Source organism: Sparus aurata, chromosome 4, assembly GCF_900880675.1.
Source record: "Sparus aurata chromosome 4, fSpaAur1.1, whole genome shotgun sequence".
Taxonomy (NCBI): Eukaryota; Metazoa; Chordata; class Actinopteri; order Spariformes; family Sparidae; genus Sparus; species Sparus aurata.
This window is the reverse complement of record NC_044190.1, coordinates 16,741,241-16,756,688: the sequence shown is the minus strand read 5'-3', so window position 1 is coordinate 16,756,688 and position 15,448 is coordinate 16,741,241. Positions and strand designations below refer to the sequence as shown.

The following is a 15,448-nucleotide window of genomic DNA, read 5'->3' as shown; positions in this document are numbered from 1 at the left end:
TGCAGCAATTAGTCCAAAATGAGGAGCAGCTGAGTTGGTCCGCCTCTCACAGCTGGGAGTTGATATGCAGTGGTCTGGATCTGTGCTACCTGTTCCAACAGGGTGGCTGCAGCTTGATCTACTGCTGGCTATGGTGCTGCTGAAAAAGGCTTTACAATGAGCCCTACAGAATATTTTAGGTAAGTTGTGTTCAACATGCTGTAGGCTTCAAATGACTGCAGTGACGTCATTGTTCGTCACACTGGAAACTTGTGATCTTACCTGTGTTGTCCTTCACTCTGCAGGCTGCTGGTTCTTTGTCTTTGTCTGCTGGATAGTGGCGTAAACTGTGAGGATGCACAGAAAGGTATTGGGAGATCTGTCAGTGTGCGATTTTGCCAGAAATGTGACTTCAATATACATTTAAAATAATGGAGGATTAGTTGCCTGTTGTTTGGAAAAATACAGTGTTGTAAGTGTGTGTTGTTTTTTTGTTTTTTTTATTGCAATAGGTTACGTTCTACATGTCCAGGCAGGACAGACACCAAAGGGAGGCCACAGTGATGAGAGAGACCACAAAAGATGGAGCGAGCCATCTATTTCAAGAATCCCCACAGCTGGTTTCAAGACATCAAGTGTGGCCAGGGAGCAAAGTGGCAGCCAGCCTGCTCAAGAAGATCACACCACTGACTCCGCACCACCACAAATGCAAAGCTGGTATCCTTATCCCGTGCACAGAAATGTTCCAAAAAGCCGAGTCAAGCTTTTAAAAAAAGGCTTCAGCTCTGCCAGAGTTGCACAAGTACGAAGTACTGTGGCGCACGACCGCTCTGGAACCAAAGCATTCCCTTTTCCCTACGTCAAGAAGATTGATCAAGCAATTTCTGAGTCTGTATTCTCCACAGAAGCAGTTCAGGTTCCGCCCAATTTCTATCGTCTGTCGAAAACCAAGCTGACGGGAGGGTTTTCACCTCAGGTAAAGGAAGCACCAGTGGGCTTTGGACTGAGCAGAAGGGCCCTCATCTATTCACACGGCAGCGCAGAAAGTCCAAATATCAAAGCCATCAAGTCCAGTCTGAAGTCCGAGTCTCACAAGACGCACATAAACCCATCCAGACCAAACGTATTCCCTATAAACCCACATGGCTCGCATCTCCCAACTAGGCCCGAGGTGAGTGGAAATCCTGGCAGTAGTTCAGCAGGAAAAGAGGAGACTCCAGCATGGGGTCCCAGGAGCCACAGCGGGGATGTGACATCTGAAGCAAGAGGATACGCCCATGTTCGCCACATCAAGCCTAGTAATGACAAAACACACCCCCAAGCTAGTTCTGCTGCAGGTAGAAAGTTCTTGGAAACTGGTTATCCATCTTTAATACAAAATCAGGGAAGACATAGCCACGATTCAAGTGAAAGACGGCAAAATCTTAATCACAATACCCGAGGAAAACAGCCCAGCAGCTGGCATCCTCCACCACCAGACAGAGCACCAAGCCATGTCCAAGGCAAATTCAAACCTTTCCAAAGACTTCCTACAAATGATCCCCCTCCTCACCACCACTCAGCAGATGAAGAAACGGAGCCCACTAGGACAGCTGCAGGGACAACGCTGTCCCCTTGTTTGAACTCTACAGGTATCAATTCATCAGTTGTCCCTTCAGTTGATGGAGAGTTGGGCACCACGACTGCTTCACCCATGCAGACGGAGAGCCAAGATGGAGAGTCGACCACCATGTCTGCTTCACCCATGCATACGGAGAGCCAAGATGGAGAGTCGACCACCACGTCTGCTTCACCCATGCAGACGGAGAGCCAAGATGGAGAATCAACCACCACGTCTGCTTCACCCATGCAGACGGAGAGCCAAGATGCAACGCTTGTACCTCAAACGTCAAACCATGATGGCCAGTCTGAAAGCTCAGCAGAAGTTGGATCCTCCGGGGAACAGGACAAACCATCAACAGTTTTTCCTCTGACTGTTCACCCAGCAGAAGAAGAAAAAGGTGACACAGCTGTCTCAAGTCCTTCGCAAAAAGATCAGTCTGAAGTTTGATGCCGTTTCGGCAAGCGTCAATATTGGTGGCAACACCAGCAAGAGGTACGCCTTTGTGGTGGAACCGATGCATTTTTTTTTTTTTTTAGCAAAATCTCTGTATTTGGAGCTGTGTCTGTTTGCAAAAATGCAAATTGGTTCTAGCTGTCAATGTCTCAGTGGTGAAATAACTTGTTTAAAAATGTGGTCTGTTTTTCCCTGACAGGTTTTAAACCTGCTCTGAGCTCTGCTGCTTGTCCAAAGTGTCTGACTTTTGAAAAGAATATCATTAAAGGTTTTTGCTCTGTCTTTACAAACTGGCTTTTGCTGTGGTAAATTAAACATCACAACTGATCAGAAACGAGTTTGGAGGTTAAACATAAGTTGGATATAGTCTGGAGTATATTTGTGAAATGCTTATTACAATTTTTGTCTGAGCATTAACTGTTAATAGACTTCAGACATTTGTCCACATTTTGACATTGTGATAAATGTGTTATCACAGCAGCTGTTAAACTAGGCTTTTTTTTTTTTTTATACACATAGCGTTTGTAAGCAGTGGAAGAAGTGTTGAAATTATTCTCGTACAAGTGAAAGGTCCTGCATACAAAATCAGAAGTATATCAGCTAACTTTTAACTTTAGAATCAAAAGCACTCGATATGCAGAATAAAGGTCCCTGTCAGTGTTTTACTATGAAACTGGATGCTTTAGGATATTTCTGGTGCATAATGTGTGTGATGCATTTTACTGCTGCAGATCACCATTACTCAAAAATTAGTTGGTGATATTTTAGTGTGTCGCATGATATTTTATTCTGTGACATATCTGACTTTTTGTTTTGTGAATATTCCCCCCCCCCCCCCAAAAAAAAAACCAAAAACCAAAAACAAACAATGCAACACACTTAAATGGACTTTTATTGCATATCCATGCACATGCATGTCATTTTGGGTGGTGTATACCTCAAAATGAATAAGAGCATCTTCAAATAAAAACATTTAGGCCTAATTTTATTGGCATTTGTTCTTCATCAAACTCCCATCGAAGCAGACATCCCAGCTCGTCCCACTCCTCCAGACACAACTGCTAAAAAAAAACCCAATATGGTAGTTCATCTAAGAAGATTGCTGTGAAAAGCAACACACAATCCTACAGCCTTGTGTGTACTGGAGGATTGGGTCACAGTTTTCCTTTCCCCTGCACCTGTGTGTCAGACGAGCAGTGTCTGGGCTGCAGCACACAGGTGTCATAAATTAAATCGAGCTTTGGCGACATCTAGTGGCGTCTACCTGATGGTGCCTCTTGTGACCCGGCCCTTCTTTACGTCATCCGACGTCACCAGGAAGTCTACTGAAACCAAGGCGACATCATGGCAGAATACACAGACCCACGTGAGTGCGGTAAATAGCACGTTTAAACCCCCCAAACTAACTTTTTTTAAAAATGCAAGCTGATGTTTTGGCTGTCGATACTTTCTGTTGCGTATATTGCGACTGAACTGTGTCTTTGTTTGCGTTCACGACGCGTTAGCAGCCGCTTTCTCGGTTGGAACGTTAAAGCTAATTTATCTTAGCTTACTTCAACGCTGCCAGAGTGACCGAGCTGTGTGTGTTCAGTGTCTCTAACGTGCAACTGTAATAAGGTTTGGTTTTTGACAGATTGTGATGGAGATGCTGAGGAGATGCCCGAGCTCTCTGACGGTGACGAAGATGACGACGAAGAGAAGTGGCAGTGGTTGGAGGAGGAGGACAGTCAGGAAGTTAACGTCACCTGTCTCTTCTGTGACAGGTGAGATGCTGCTGCTGGAGGAAACGCAGCAGGCATTTGGATGAGTCGAGGTTGCCATGTTAAATGCACTGCACTGATTTTCTTCGAGGTGCACTGTGTTGTTTTGGGGAGGAAATTGTAACCAGAAGAGAGAGTGAGTTTGTTATGCCTCAAAAAAACTAAATGGACACACACAATTTGTTTTCACGACTGGATAAACATACTGACCTTTAAGGACAACACAATTTCATACTGTTTTACTTTGTTTATATGTGATGGGCCCTGCCACCTTTTCCAGCTTCAGACAGTGTTCTGTGGACTGTATTTTCCTCTGAGAACAGCTTGTTTATTCAGTTCAGTTTCTTAAAAATGTCTGAGCTCGTATTATTACTAGGGATTCACGATATATACTGAACAGATAAATTACTACTCCTAACTGGGAGGAGACCCCAGGGCAGACCCAGAGCTCACTGGAGGGACTATATATCTCATCTGGCCTGGGAACACCTCGGGATCCCCCAGGAGAAGCTGGAAAGTATTTCTGGGGTAAAGGAGGTCCGGAATACCCTGCTGCCTATACGATCCATCCTCGGATAAGCGAAAGACAATGGATATGGCGGTATGCACCTTTAAAGTTGGTTTGCCAGCTGCCAATAAACACAGAGAAGAAGAAGAACAACAACAACAACAACAACAGTGCTGTTGTCGCATTCAGGATGGAGAGCTGCTGCACCTGTGTAGAGGCACATGATTTTGCTGGAGGAGGCGTTGTTTGTCAGGTTCAGAAGAAGACAACATAATTGTAACTTGCAATATGTGTTCAGCGAGTGTTTGGAGAGGAGGGAAAAAGTCTGAGTTTAACACATAGATGTTATAAGAGCTACTGATAATAAATCGTCCATCTTTCCCAGCAACATCAGTGTAAACTGAAGGTTATGAAATGATGTCCAAAATACAAAAATGTGAAATGCTGCGAGAGGCAGATAATCATCATTGATCGGTATCAGTTGAAAAAATTCCATATTGTGCACCCCCTCAGTAATTTAGTAAATATTCAAATTCTGAAGTTTGAATTTCTTCTCTAAAACTACGGAGTGCCCCTTTAAAGGAAACTGCATGATAGAACGCCACATTTTCTTATTTTTATTTAGAGTTAAATTTTGCAGACCTCTTGATGGGCCAGAATGTGACTATGTTATCTAAAATAAGCCCCTTACATGTTTCTGGGGCAAAAACAATAATGACATACTTCATGAATAACTCTTCATATCCTCTCTGATGAATAATTTTTTCAGTAGATAGAATCACATGCCCTAGTGTCCCAAGACTCACCTTGTGGTCAGTCAGCAGCAGACATCCCAACCTTTCTGTCTTCATTTTCACTAGGTTTTTCTTTCTTTTCTTTAAAATTTTTTTTTTTATTTAAAAGCTCAAAATCAGTCTCAGTTTATTGTTTAGTTTATTTTTCATGTAGTCTGCACAACCAAAACCACGTCAGACCTCATTATTGTTTCCTCCCTACCGGAGGACTTTGACACGCAGCAAATGGATACAGTAATTGCAAATCTAAACTAGAACCAGAACAAGTATTTCAGCAGGCTGCAACTGTTCACAAAATCTGAAGATTATATGTCATGATCCAGTTTATTCTCTCATAGATCGGAGAAAGCTGTTACTAATTTAGAAAGATTAATGTGTGAGTGTATAATATTTGAGATGTTGTAATGAAGCTGATTTCCCTATAAACTTTGTGTTCAAGGTTGCTGAGCTCTGTGCCTTCCACCCTGCAGCACTGCACAGCTGAGCACCAGGTCAACCTCGTAGACTTGATAAGAAAACACAGTAAGTAAGCTCTTAAGCTCTCAGCATCTCTGAAGAACTAGAGGATTCTTCAGATTTCTGCAAATGGTCAAACTTTTTGTTTCTTCCCTTTTTAGAATTAGATGACTATGGTTACATAAAGATGATCAACTTCATACGCTCAAAAGTAAGTTCTGTGTACTTAAAATGTCATATGATGTAAAAATGTATATATTGTTGAAATTCTGTGATATATGCAATTTTTTGTTCATTCATATTCAGTCCAAGAAGAATATCAGAAAACATCTGCTGGCAAATGATCCAGTTATGGCATTATTACGTAGTGCAATAGAATAGATAGATTTTCTTTTCTAAACAAATCTGTGTTTGTAGAAATGTGATGCGTCCAGTCTGACGGGGCTGCCAGATGCTCCCTTACCCTGGGAGAGTGAAGACTTCCTGCGACCGGTCCTTCAGGACGACCCCTTGCTGCAGACAGGTACAGCAAGTCCTTTAAAATGTTATAACACAGATTTTAGTTTTTAATGTTTGAGTAACAGTCCTAACAGATATATCCGTTTTAAGATGGCAACCCTGTCGGCAGAAGTAATGTTGGCAATGTCCATTGCTGCTAATGACGGACATATTGAAACATTACAATATTCTTTATGTTGCAACATTGTATTTCTTTCTAATGATTACACATTTTTTTCCTGGCAAAAATATCTTGTGTTTGTTGCCATAAACATCGCTGGAAATTGTCCTGAAGTTTCCTTTAGAAAATCCAGTTATGTTGCCCTTGAATAGGTTGACTGCAGCCACTGACATGGCAGCCTTCTCGCCTGTAGTTGAAGAAGCGTGAAGGGTTCAGCACAGTTCAAACAACCTAGTTTGTGCAAAGTGTCATCCAAACAATATAAAGGCAATGGTTTATTTTTATTCTAGGGGACAGCGAGAAAAGCCTGCCAACATAGAGAAGTCTGCGAGGTGCTTGATGGTAGAAATCGAGAACAGGATGCACACTTCCAGGAAATGCTCTCTCCTAGAAAGCATTAGTTGTGTTGCACTCGACTGTACACACAAAAAGTAACAGTAACATAGTGGCTTTGCTTGATATGATTCTGATGACATTTGTGCTGTCATGTTGCCTGACTGTACTTACTGAACTGAAGTTAACTACAGAAGCAAAATGCTGATACGGCTGCCCTCACTACAAGATAACCAAAAAACACATGAAACATGTTTAATCTCAATCGGGACCCCATGATGGTGCAGCCTCTGAGGTGGGCGGTGAGGCTGTTGAAAACTTGATTGGGACAGCACGATGTGCCATTCTGGTGTGCAGTACTTGTCTGTCCTAAATTCATTGTAAATGTGTAAAGCACATAGTGACTATACATGTACAACTTTCACAACATTAACAAGTCTTGATTCAGTCCTCTGGTTGAATGTCTCATCAGCATATTGATATGTAGTTATTTTGTCTCTCGATTAGATCCTGACAGGCCAAAAGCAGTTTTCTCAGAACACTCACAGGGGGAACAGCTGCTTCAGACTGCTGTTCTGCCTGATTGTCAGATCCATCAACTAACACAAACATGATTGTTCAGTATTTCACAAAATCATTTGTCATGGACTTTTGGTGTTGTCATTTTTCTGGCATTGCTATTTTCTCTTAAGCAGCCTCAGCTTCCCAGTTTCCCAGAATCCCCTTGAAAAATCCCCAGAGAAGGAGCTGGATTCAGTTTTGCGTGCAGGTGCGGAGAGCATTAATGAAGTGAAATGGAGTGACACATTTTCTGGTTGAGAAAAAGAAAGCGTGACGTACTTTAGTCAACCCTAAGCCTGTCTTTTAGCTGCAGCGCCCTGGCAGCAGAAGTCAGTCTCTCAGTGGTGTATTTCTCCCTGTGTTATTGTTGAATTAGTGCGCAAAATGACAGCTTCAGAATTAGACTTCGCTGGTGATGCTACACCTATTTCTTATACGCAGTTTTTATTCGTTAGGAGGCTGAATATTTTACATCCACTCAGTTCAATTTACTTCACCTCGCTGTAATGTCTCTTCAAGGAGAACTTTTCATGCTGCAGTCATTTAAAATCCAAACAAACATGCGGCACATAATTACAAAATGAATAATTAAATTAACCAAAAAAGGGGAGCAAACATCAAGGTAAATACATCTGAGGTTAGAGACAGGAGTTAGTCACTTTGTTTAGTCTTTGTTTGCAGCCTACATGTTTTACTTCCATCTCCCCTTCTTTGTGTTTCTGGCAGACCCCGAGGAGCTCTGTGACAGCGAGAGGCCGGGCCTGTCTACATGCCAGTTGTCTGGGGCTGAGTCCCATGATGCACTACACCGGAGGGCACAGGCCGCTGAGGAGAGAGCCTGCCGCTCAGAGGAGGCGCTTGCCAGGGCCATGGATGACCTGCACAAACTCAAGTCAGTGACGCTTCGCTGCCTTTTTGAGAGTTCTCTTTTTTTTTCTCTCTCTCTCTCACAGTGTACTTGCTTTAAATACAATATAGACACTTAAACCCAGTGTATATTCACTGCAGGTGAGCTTCAGTCGTTTAACACTCCAGCGTGTTCCTGTACTTCTGCACTACCCACCTGAGGCCAGCAGGGGGACACAGTGAACCCAGTATTGTAGAAACATCAACTAGACTACCTTGTGGAAGAAGTTTGGAGGAAGGGGAAAGATAAAAAAGGGAAGGGAAAATTCCACTGCAGCATGGAGGTTAAAGTGTGGAGGGGAGGTAGGAAGGGGGGCAATAAGGGAAAATTACAGAAAGAGGGGGGGTGGGGGGGTTTGAGGTGAGGAGGGGTGTAAGAGAGTTAGAAAGATGAATGCCTCCCATCTCCTCCATTTACTGCTACGTCCTGCATGAAGGTTGTGTGTGCTTTCTGCTTTTCGGGCTGCTTCTTTTGTCCCATGCCCTAATATGAGAAGTTAAACGCAACTCTACCCGTTCTTCTCACAGGCTTCTGGCTCAGGGTTTGGTACTGAACGCAGAAACCGGCAAATCTGGCAACCTGGGCACCGTGGCCGAGCTCCGAGAGGACGAGGACGAGGCTTACTTCAGCTCCTACGGCCATTATGGCATCCATGAGGAGATGCTGAAGGTCTGAGTTGTACAAACTAAATACACACACACACACACACACACACACACACACACACACACACACACACACACACACACTGACCAGGCCTGCAGGTCTCATTATAGTCATTCCCCCCCCCCCCCCCAGGCGCAGCAGTCTCTGCAGAGGAAAAGTGGGTTCATCAGCGTACGTCTTGGCTGAAAGGTTTCAATGTAGGACGTAAATGAAAATGATCATCTTTATGCACACACTGATAGTGAGGACAAGACATTTTCTCAAAAGTGACAAATCAGCAATAAGCGCTGAGCTCTCATGTGAGACACCAGCCTGCACGGTGGATGCTCGAAACGTGGAAATTAATTTTTACACCGCTCAAACGCCGAAAGCAGAAAGTGTCAGCAGGCTGAGGGGTGTGTATGTATGAGGGTGGGGGTCAGCTCCGTCTCCTCCTTTCCTGTTCTACTTACCGCAGTGCTTAGACATATTCCTGTTGGCTGTCCTGATTGGTTCTAAGCGCTGTTAAGTTTTGCGTCATGCGAGTGCGTCAGGCTGTAAACTCCATCAGAGCCTCAGGAGGGGCCGAGAACACGTGACTGGGGGGCTTTGCGGTAGAATGTGGTCAACTCTTTCACAGGTCGACGTCAAGTACATCACCTATGACGCACTGTGTGTGTGTGTGTGTGTGTGTCTAAGAGACAAAAGAGTATGAAAGAGGATGTCACGTTTTTAAGTTTCCTCGTTAAATGTCTAGCTTTAGATTATATAGATATTTTAATGGTCGGGTTCACTTTGTTTTTTTTTGTTTTTTTTACATGTCACTGTAAAGCAAGACTCACATCACAACATAGTCAAGAGAAAAGTTATTGGTTGCAAGCTTTTTCGATCCTAATGTAAGTGATGGGAGACAAAATCTTCACTTCCGTTATTTTCCAAAAATTAGCTCATGTTGATGTGCGGCATCAGCAATCTGAGCTGGCCGAATTAAGTGACATCTTCTCAGGATATGGTCTTTAAGTATGAAACTCCCTGATTGTGTTGTTGTCTCAGCCGCAGCTCAGCAAGGAAACGCTGTCAGCAAAACACAAAGAAAGAATGAGCAGAACAATTAGAGCGCACAGTAACTTTTTTATGTACATATGGGTATGTAATTTAGTACTCTATTAAGATATATTTGAAAAGGTTTTTTCAACCAGTCTTACAAAGTAAAATTAAATCAAAATATGCCTAAAGACTCTGAAGACAAGCTAACAAATCCTTTTTTTTTTTTTTTACATCATTATACAACAACTCAAACTTGAACCAGCATGGGATTTATACCTGCATATAGCAATTAGTCTGAATGTTGTCTGACATTTTTTTTGTAACACAAAATTCTTTATCTTTTATTCTTTATTGCTTTGTCATTCTTAATGTGAAAGTCCTAAACAAAACACGACGACAAAACAAACAAATATAATTGTGTTGAAAAGTTTGTAACCTCAGTAACAACACAAACATCTACATTTTGAGGAAAAGGCTACTTTGTATGAGTACATCAAACTACTGCATTTATTCGCAAACACAGGTTTCCTATGATGAATTTGATTGGCAGGTTAATTAGCAAGTCCTGACCTGACCTCCACTTAATATGGAGTAATACCCCAGTTCTGTTTGTCCGAGAGATTTGCTCTGAAACTTCCTCTGCAGTCTGTTTTGATCTACTGTTATCTGCATGCTCTGTTGATTGTGCTGAATTCAAATTCACAACATAAGCATCCTAATACAAGAAGTAGAAGAACGCTTGAAGGTTAGATTTATAAACCTCCTCGTAAACCTTTTAAATCCTGAAGTTAACTTCAATGTTCTCTGTACACGTTAGCTCTTTTAAAGTCAGCGTCATTGTGTCTTAATGCCTGAATATTCTCTCCGCAGGATAAAGTGCGCACGGAGAGTTACCGTGACTTCATGTATCGCAACCCTGAAGTGTTCAGAGACAAGGTGAGCCAGATGAACAAATGCAAACAGATATGTATGTATTTAATGTGTGTATACAGTGTGTGCAGGGTAGCTGATTTAATGTACGGCCAAGCCTATCAACAAAAAATAGGTGTGTGCATTTTTCAGGACAGACATTAATAAGATGATGGTGTCTGATTTAAAACACAGTGTGATTTTATTAGCGCCTCGAATGTCGACTGCAGAGTGCTGATAACAGACGCGTGCAATCCACCACCGAACCCGTAACAACCTCCCCCCCTCCCAAAAAAATAAATAAAAAGCCTGCCCCATTCCCCCCCCCCCCCCCCCCATCCCTCTATTTCCCATTGCATTTAGTTGCAGGAAGCAGTGGCCTGTATCATGACCATCCATTATATGGGCGGCTGCTGGTTAGTGCTCGGATGAGGCTGTAGAGAGGGGAGGCAGGGTGTGTTGATGGGAACGTACATTATCCCTGTCAGAGGGAAGCATTCGGCAGAGAGGAGAGTGTCACCTTCTACAGCAAGCGTTGGATAGAAAACAAAGCAGGATATTCTTGTTGCAGTCCTCTTGTGATGGGGGGAGGGGGGGGAGTACAGAACGAGGGAGAAAGGAGTGAGGAGCTGCTTGTTGTGTCGAGTCAGCAGTGTGTTGGCGACCCTCTGTGAACCCCATAAAGGCAGCGGGTTGCCGGCAGAGAAGTTGCCTTAAATATAGACACATAAACCCAGTGTTACATATAGATGTGTGTATAGTCACTGCAGATGTGCTTCAGCCATTTAACACCAGTCGGGGGCGAAAGATGAACAAATTAGCTGGAACCTATAGGAACCTGAAATAGAGGTGATTTAAAAACTCGTCCGACACCAACGATGGCTAGATTTAAAAGTTGCGAGGGGAACCAGAGGAAGAGAAGGAGATAACCAGAGTTCATCATGTCGAACATACAATTAATCTAGATGACCTGACCTCCAGGTGTCAGCGCAGTTGTGGAAGACAAATCGGGTAAACAGCTCATCATAGTTGATGTTCATACAGAATTTAAGGGTCCAACAATGAAAGAAAAAACGAAAAAAAATACTGCTTGTATGTCACAGCCATGTGATTTTAATAGCTGTTTTAGTGAAAATAAAAATTGTGATGCGGAAATGATCATTTCCAGTAACCATGAATCGTTGAATGGCAACTTACCCACCATCCAACTATAACAAACGATTGTGGACAATGTGCGAAGATTCCGACCATGTCACACTGCAACATCTACAGCCTTATAACAGTTTTATTTTATCCTTATCTCCTTGTCTTGTCTTGCAGGTGGTGCTCGATGTTGGTTGCGGGACTGGCATACTGTCCATGTTTGCTGCCAGATCTGGGGCCAAGAAGGTCATAGCAGTCGACCAATCAGAAATCATCTATCAGGCCATGGACATAGTCAGGTGAGACACACACCTGCCTCAAAACAAACTGATTTAAATTTATGGTACTCATAGCAGTGAAACACTGAAAAATTCACCATGCTAGCAGATCAGCTCCCTTACGATAGAGCTAGTTCACGTCAGTCATGTGATCCTCATCGGAGCATTCCGTCAGCAGCCGAGAGTGTAGAAGGGTCATCTTACCTTAATGTGCAGCCGAGAATTGTGTGAGTAGAGGTCTGTGTGACCTCCAGCCACCTTTTTATTTGTTGCAGCTGGTTGACTTCAATAGAGCTGCTGTCAGTCGCATGGCCATAATGCACATAATTTACACCTTCGCTCTGACTCAATCACATCTCACCTCTCCTCCCCTGCAGCGGCTTCAGTCCGAGGCCTGCAGTCTCAGACACACAAACACACACATGTAGATGACCCCCTGATGGTATGTTTTAATACAGTCCTCAGTCCAATTTCAGGTGCTGTTTGTTTCCAGATTTCCTGCCGCTTGTTCTCCTCAGTGGAGCCATTTACCTCCACCAGAGCCTCCGCTGTCCCTTTGTCTACCTGCAGCCACTTCCTCCATCACGCCCTTGCCTCTGAAATGCATTTTTGAGTTAGGGGCCATTATGACTGCCATTATTACCGTTATGTAAGAGAGTGTCGTATAAGCAAAACAACAGGGTTTGCTGAAGGAAAAGGACGTTTTAATTTTACAGCCCACTGACTCGCTGTTGGAGTGTGTGTGTTGGCATGCAAGCTGTGTCGCAGGTTCGCCAGCGGTGAAGATTCAGCTAAAGAAAGATGTGTAGCCCCCTCCTACACACTTGTACATGTATGCACACAAACACACACAGCCCGTGGGTCCGTTTAAGTCTACTGCTTTCTCGGGTTGTGATTCACAAGCTCTTATTTCTGCATGTGGGTGCGCATGCTGCTGGCCTTTGTGTGTCCATCACTTCCTCTTGATGTTAATATCAGGTTTGTAATTAAAGTAGCTCCTGTTGGTTAGGCAGGAGCATCCATCTCCTGTCTCGACTCCGTCGCCGAAGTTTAAATGAAAAAGCTAGATGTGACTTCCCTCCTTCACAGTCACTTCCTTAATGGATAGTGTCTAAATACGTTTTTTAAATGGCTTGAGTTGATGGATTATCCACCAGAAAGCTTTGAATTGTGACAACAAAGTGGAAAAACACTAGGTAATATTTTAGGTAGACCAGTTAAATTCAAATTTTAATGACGATGTGGGCTCAGCAGTTTGTTGATGACTGTCAGCCAGTACTTGTTACTGAAGAATGCTGATCAGCGTTTTACCCCCGAGTAATGCACATTATGAATGCATAGGGACACTGGCAAGTATTTGTGTTGAAGTCCAGTGTTGTGCAAGTTCACACTTCACAAAAATGAATTTAAAGTTAAGTTCACTCGTGTATAGTTGTGTGAACTGTATGTAAGTTCAAAATGGACTAGTTCACATGAATTTGTTCAGTGTTTTTCTTTATTTTTCCTATATTATTGGAAGCAGTAACAATGTGATATAACACATTAATAGGATTCCAGCAATATTATTGCTGTTACTCTGTCAAGTAATGCATTACCACTGGATCTCATTGTCTTGAGGGAACAGTTGTTATATACAACATCAGAATGTATTGCTCTGGAAAGCTGCATTTTAGAGACTTATGTCTGGAAGGAAACCGCACCAGTGAGAGCTCCTGTTCCATCACATCCCTTTGAGGAGCTTCTGATTCATCTTCGAACTGCACTGTCTTTTTGGAAAATAAATCCAGTGTGGTAAATATGTTCAGTTCGCTGTTCACCAAAAACCTTCATGCATGTTTTTTTTTTCCCCTGAGGTTATGTTTTCAGCCATGTCAGTTTGTCAATTGTTGTTTGGGTTGCCAGCAAGATTACACAACTACTTAACAGATTTCCACAAAACCTGGATGGAGGATGAGTCTCAGGTCCAGAATAGACCCCTTTAACTTTTGGTGCAGTTATGGATAAGGCAGTGGAAATAATGCCTGGATCTTGCAAGTAGGTGGCTGGTATCTTGGCTGTAGGGCCTTGGCAGAGGTATGCACTCTTCAGAGTGCCATTCTTGTTAAATCTTTATCTTTTATTCTTTATTGCTTTGTCATTCTTAATGTGAAAGTCCTAAACGAAACACGACAACAAAACAAACAAATATAATTGTATTGAAAAGTTTGTAACCTCAGTAACAACACAAACATCTACATTTTGAGGAAATGGCTACATTGTATGAGTACATCAAACTACTGCATCTATTTACAAACACAGGTTTCCTATGATGAAATGTACAATGTCTTTGCCCTCTTTCTCACAGACACACACACACACACACACACACACACACACACACACACACACACACACACACACACACACACACACACACAGATACTGACTCTCTCCCCAGAGTCCTGACATTGTCCTCTAAATTACCCCAATAATGAGATTACAGTGTTTCCCTCTTGCGAAAGGTGGCGGAGGCGGGGGTTATGTGGGTGAGGGGTGTGGGGGGGCTGTTGGATTCTGGGAGGAGGTGATAGCGGCGGTAGCAGAGCAGCAGAGAAGGGAGAGACAGTTCAAGATAAGGATCGCTGCCACAGAAATGCACTCTGGGCCGCTGTGAGTAATTGTTCTGTCCTCGGTAACATTAGCTGTCATGATAATGGAATATTCACAGAGATTGATACCCAGACTGGCCGGTCTGAAAGGAAGGATCATTTAAACAGCAGCACTGATCTTACAGTCCCTACCTGAGCATGACACCTTTACAGGCCCACAGCTATCCCACTTTCCACAGTCAATACACGACTAAGGAAAAGCTGGAAATATACTGTACTTGGAAAACAATATGGTGACATATAGACATTGACAAGTTTGAAAAAAATGCCCAAAATGATGTTGACATAGACTCAGTTGATTATTTACTCTAATACTATTTCTATATTTTAAAAAAAGGATTCATATGACTGCTTCTGATGTGAAAGCGTCGCACTAGTGATGGACCTACAGACACTCATCATCACCTGACTCTAGACTTCTTTTTCAGCATCTTTCAGCTCATGTTTTTGTTTTTTATGGCCCACAACTCCAGTCTTTTGGAACACTCACTGCTCTCACAAACCTCATTTTGAACTTGCAGTATGCAGCATATTGAACTACTAAAAACTACCTGCCCTGCACCAAACAGCAGGCTGACAAAGTTTGTGACCAGCTGGTGAGCATACTAGATCATTTTGGAAGAAGATGGAGGACACGCATTTTAAAAATCCCTTTAGCAAAATTTTTCTTTTTCTCTCTGTAGTACTGTGGTATTTTATGCTAAAAGGCCTGAAATGCACACATGCTCAAACAGGACCTATACAT

The 15,448-nt window shown here is 42.9% G+C and overlaps 2 protein-coding genes across 4 annotated transcripts in view; both read left to right on the top strand.

Annotated features, from left to right (window-relative positions):
- Positions 1 to 21: 21 nt before the first annotated feature.
- LOC115579834 (uncharacterized) lies at positions 22 to 2,325 on the top strand. Of its 2 annotated transcripts, XM_030413523.1 has the most exons (4): positions 22 to 179; positions 285 to 346; positions 492 to 1,793; positions 1,845 to 2,325. In XM_030413523.1, the coding sequence occupies exons 1-4, from the start codon at positions 157 to 159 to the stop codon at positions 2,027 to 2,029; spliced, it is 1,572 nt and encodes a 523-aa protein (XP_030269383.1). In that variant the 5' UTR covers positions 22 to 156; the 3' UTR covers positions 2,030 to 2,325. The 2 variants fall into 2 exon arrangements, with proteins under 2 accessions (XP_030269383.1, XP_030269381.1); XM_030413521.1 differs by having other exon boundaries at positions 23 to 179; positions 492 to 2,325.
- A 974-nt stretch (positions 2,326 to 3,299) lies between these two features.
- prmt3 (protein arginine methyltransferase 3) overlaps positions 3,300 to 15,448 on the top strand; it is a 54,033-nt gene continuing 41,884 nt past the window's right edge. Inside the window, exons 1-9 of one of the 2 annotated variants that reach the window (XM_030415435.1) lie at positions 3,300 to 3,410; positions 3,669 to 3,798; positions 5,537 to 5,619; positions 5,715 to 5,764; positions 5,971 to 6,076; positions 7,853 to 8,018; positions 8,561 to 8,702; positions 10,596 to 10,661; positions 11,955 to 12,076. In XM_030415435.1, the coding sequence (XP_030271295.1) occupies positions 3,380 to 3,410; positions 3,669 to 3,798; positions 5,537 to 5,619; positions 5,715 to 5,764; positions 5,971 to 6,076; positions 7,853 to 8,018; positions 8,561 to 8,702; positions 10,596 to 10,661; positions 11,955 to 12,076 (896 nt within the window). In that variant the 5' untranslated portion in view covers positions 3,300 to 3,379. The remainder of the gene's footprint in view (positions 3,411 to 3,668; positions 3,799 to 5,536; positions 5,620 to 5,714; positions 5,765 to 5,970; positions 6,077 to 7,852; positions 8,019 to 8,560; positions 8,703 to 10,595; positions 10,662 to 11,954; positions 12,077 to 15,448) is intronic. The other variant, XM_030415434.1, reaches the window with a different exon arrangement.

Coding starts and splice junctions, on each gene's coding strand:
- LOC115579834 (XM_030413521.1), top strand. CDS start 157: ATGAGCCCTACAGAATATTTTAG. Junction 180..284: donor AGCCCTACAGAATATTTTAG/GTAAGTTGTGTT, acceptor TTCACTCTGCAG/GCTGCTGGTTCTTTGTCTTT. Junction 347..491: donor CTGTGAGGATGCACAGAAAG/GTATTGGGAGAT, acceptor TTATTGCAATAG/GTTACGTTCTACATGTCCAG.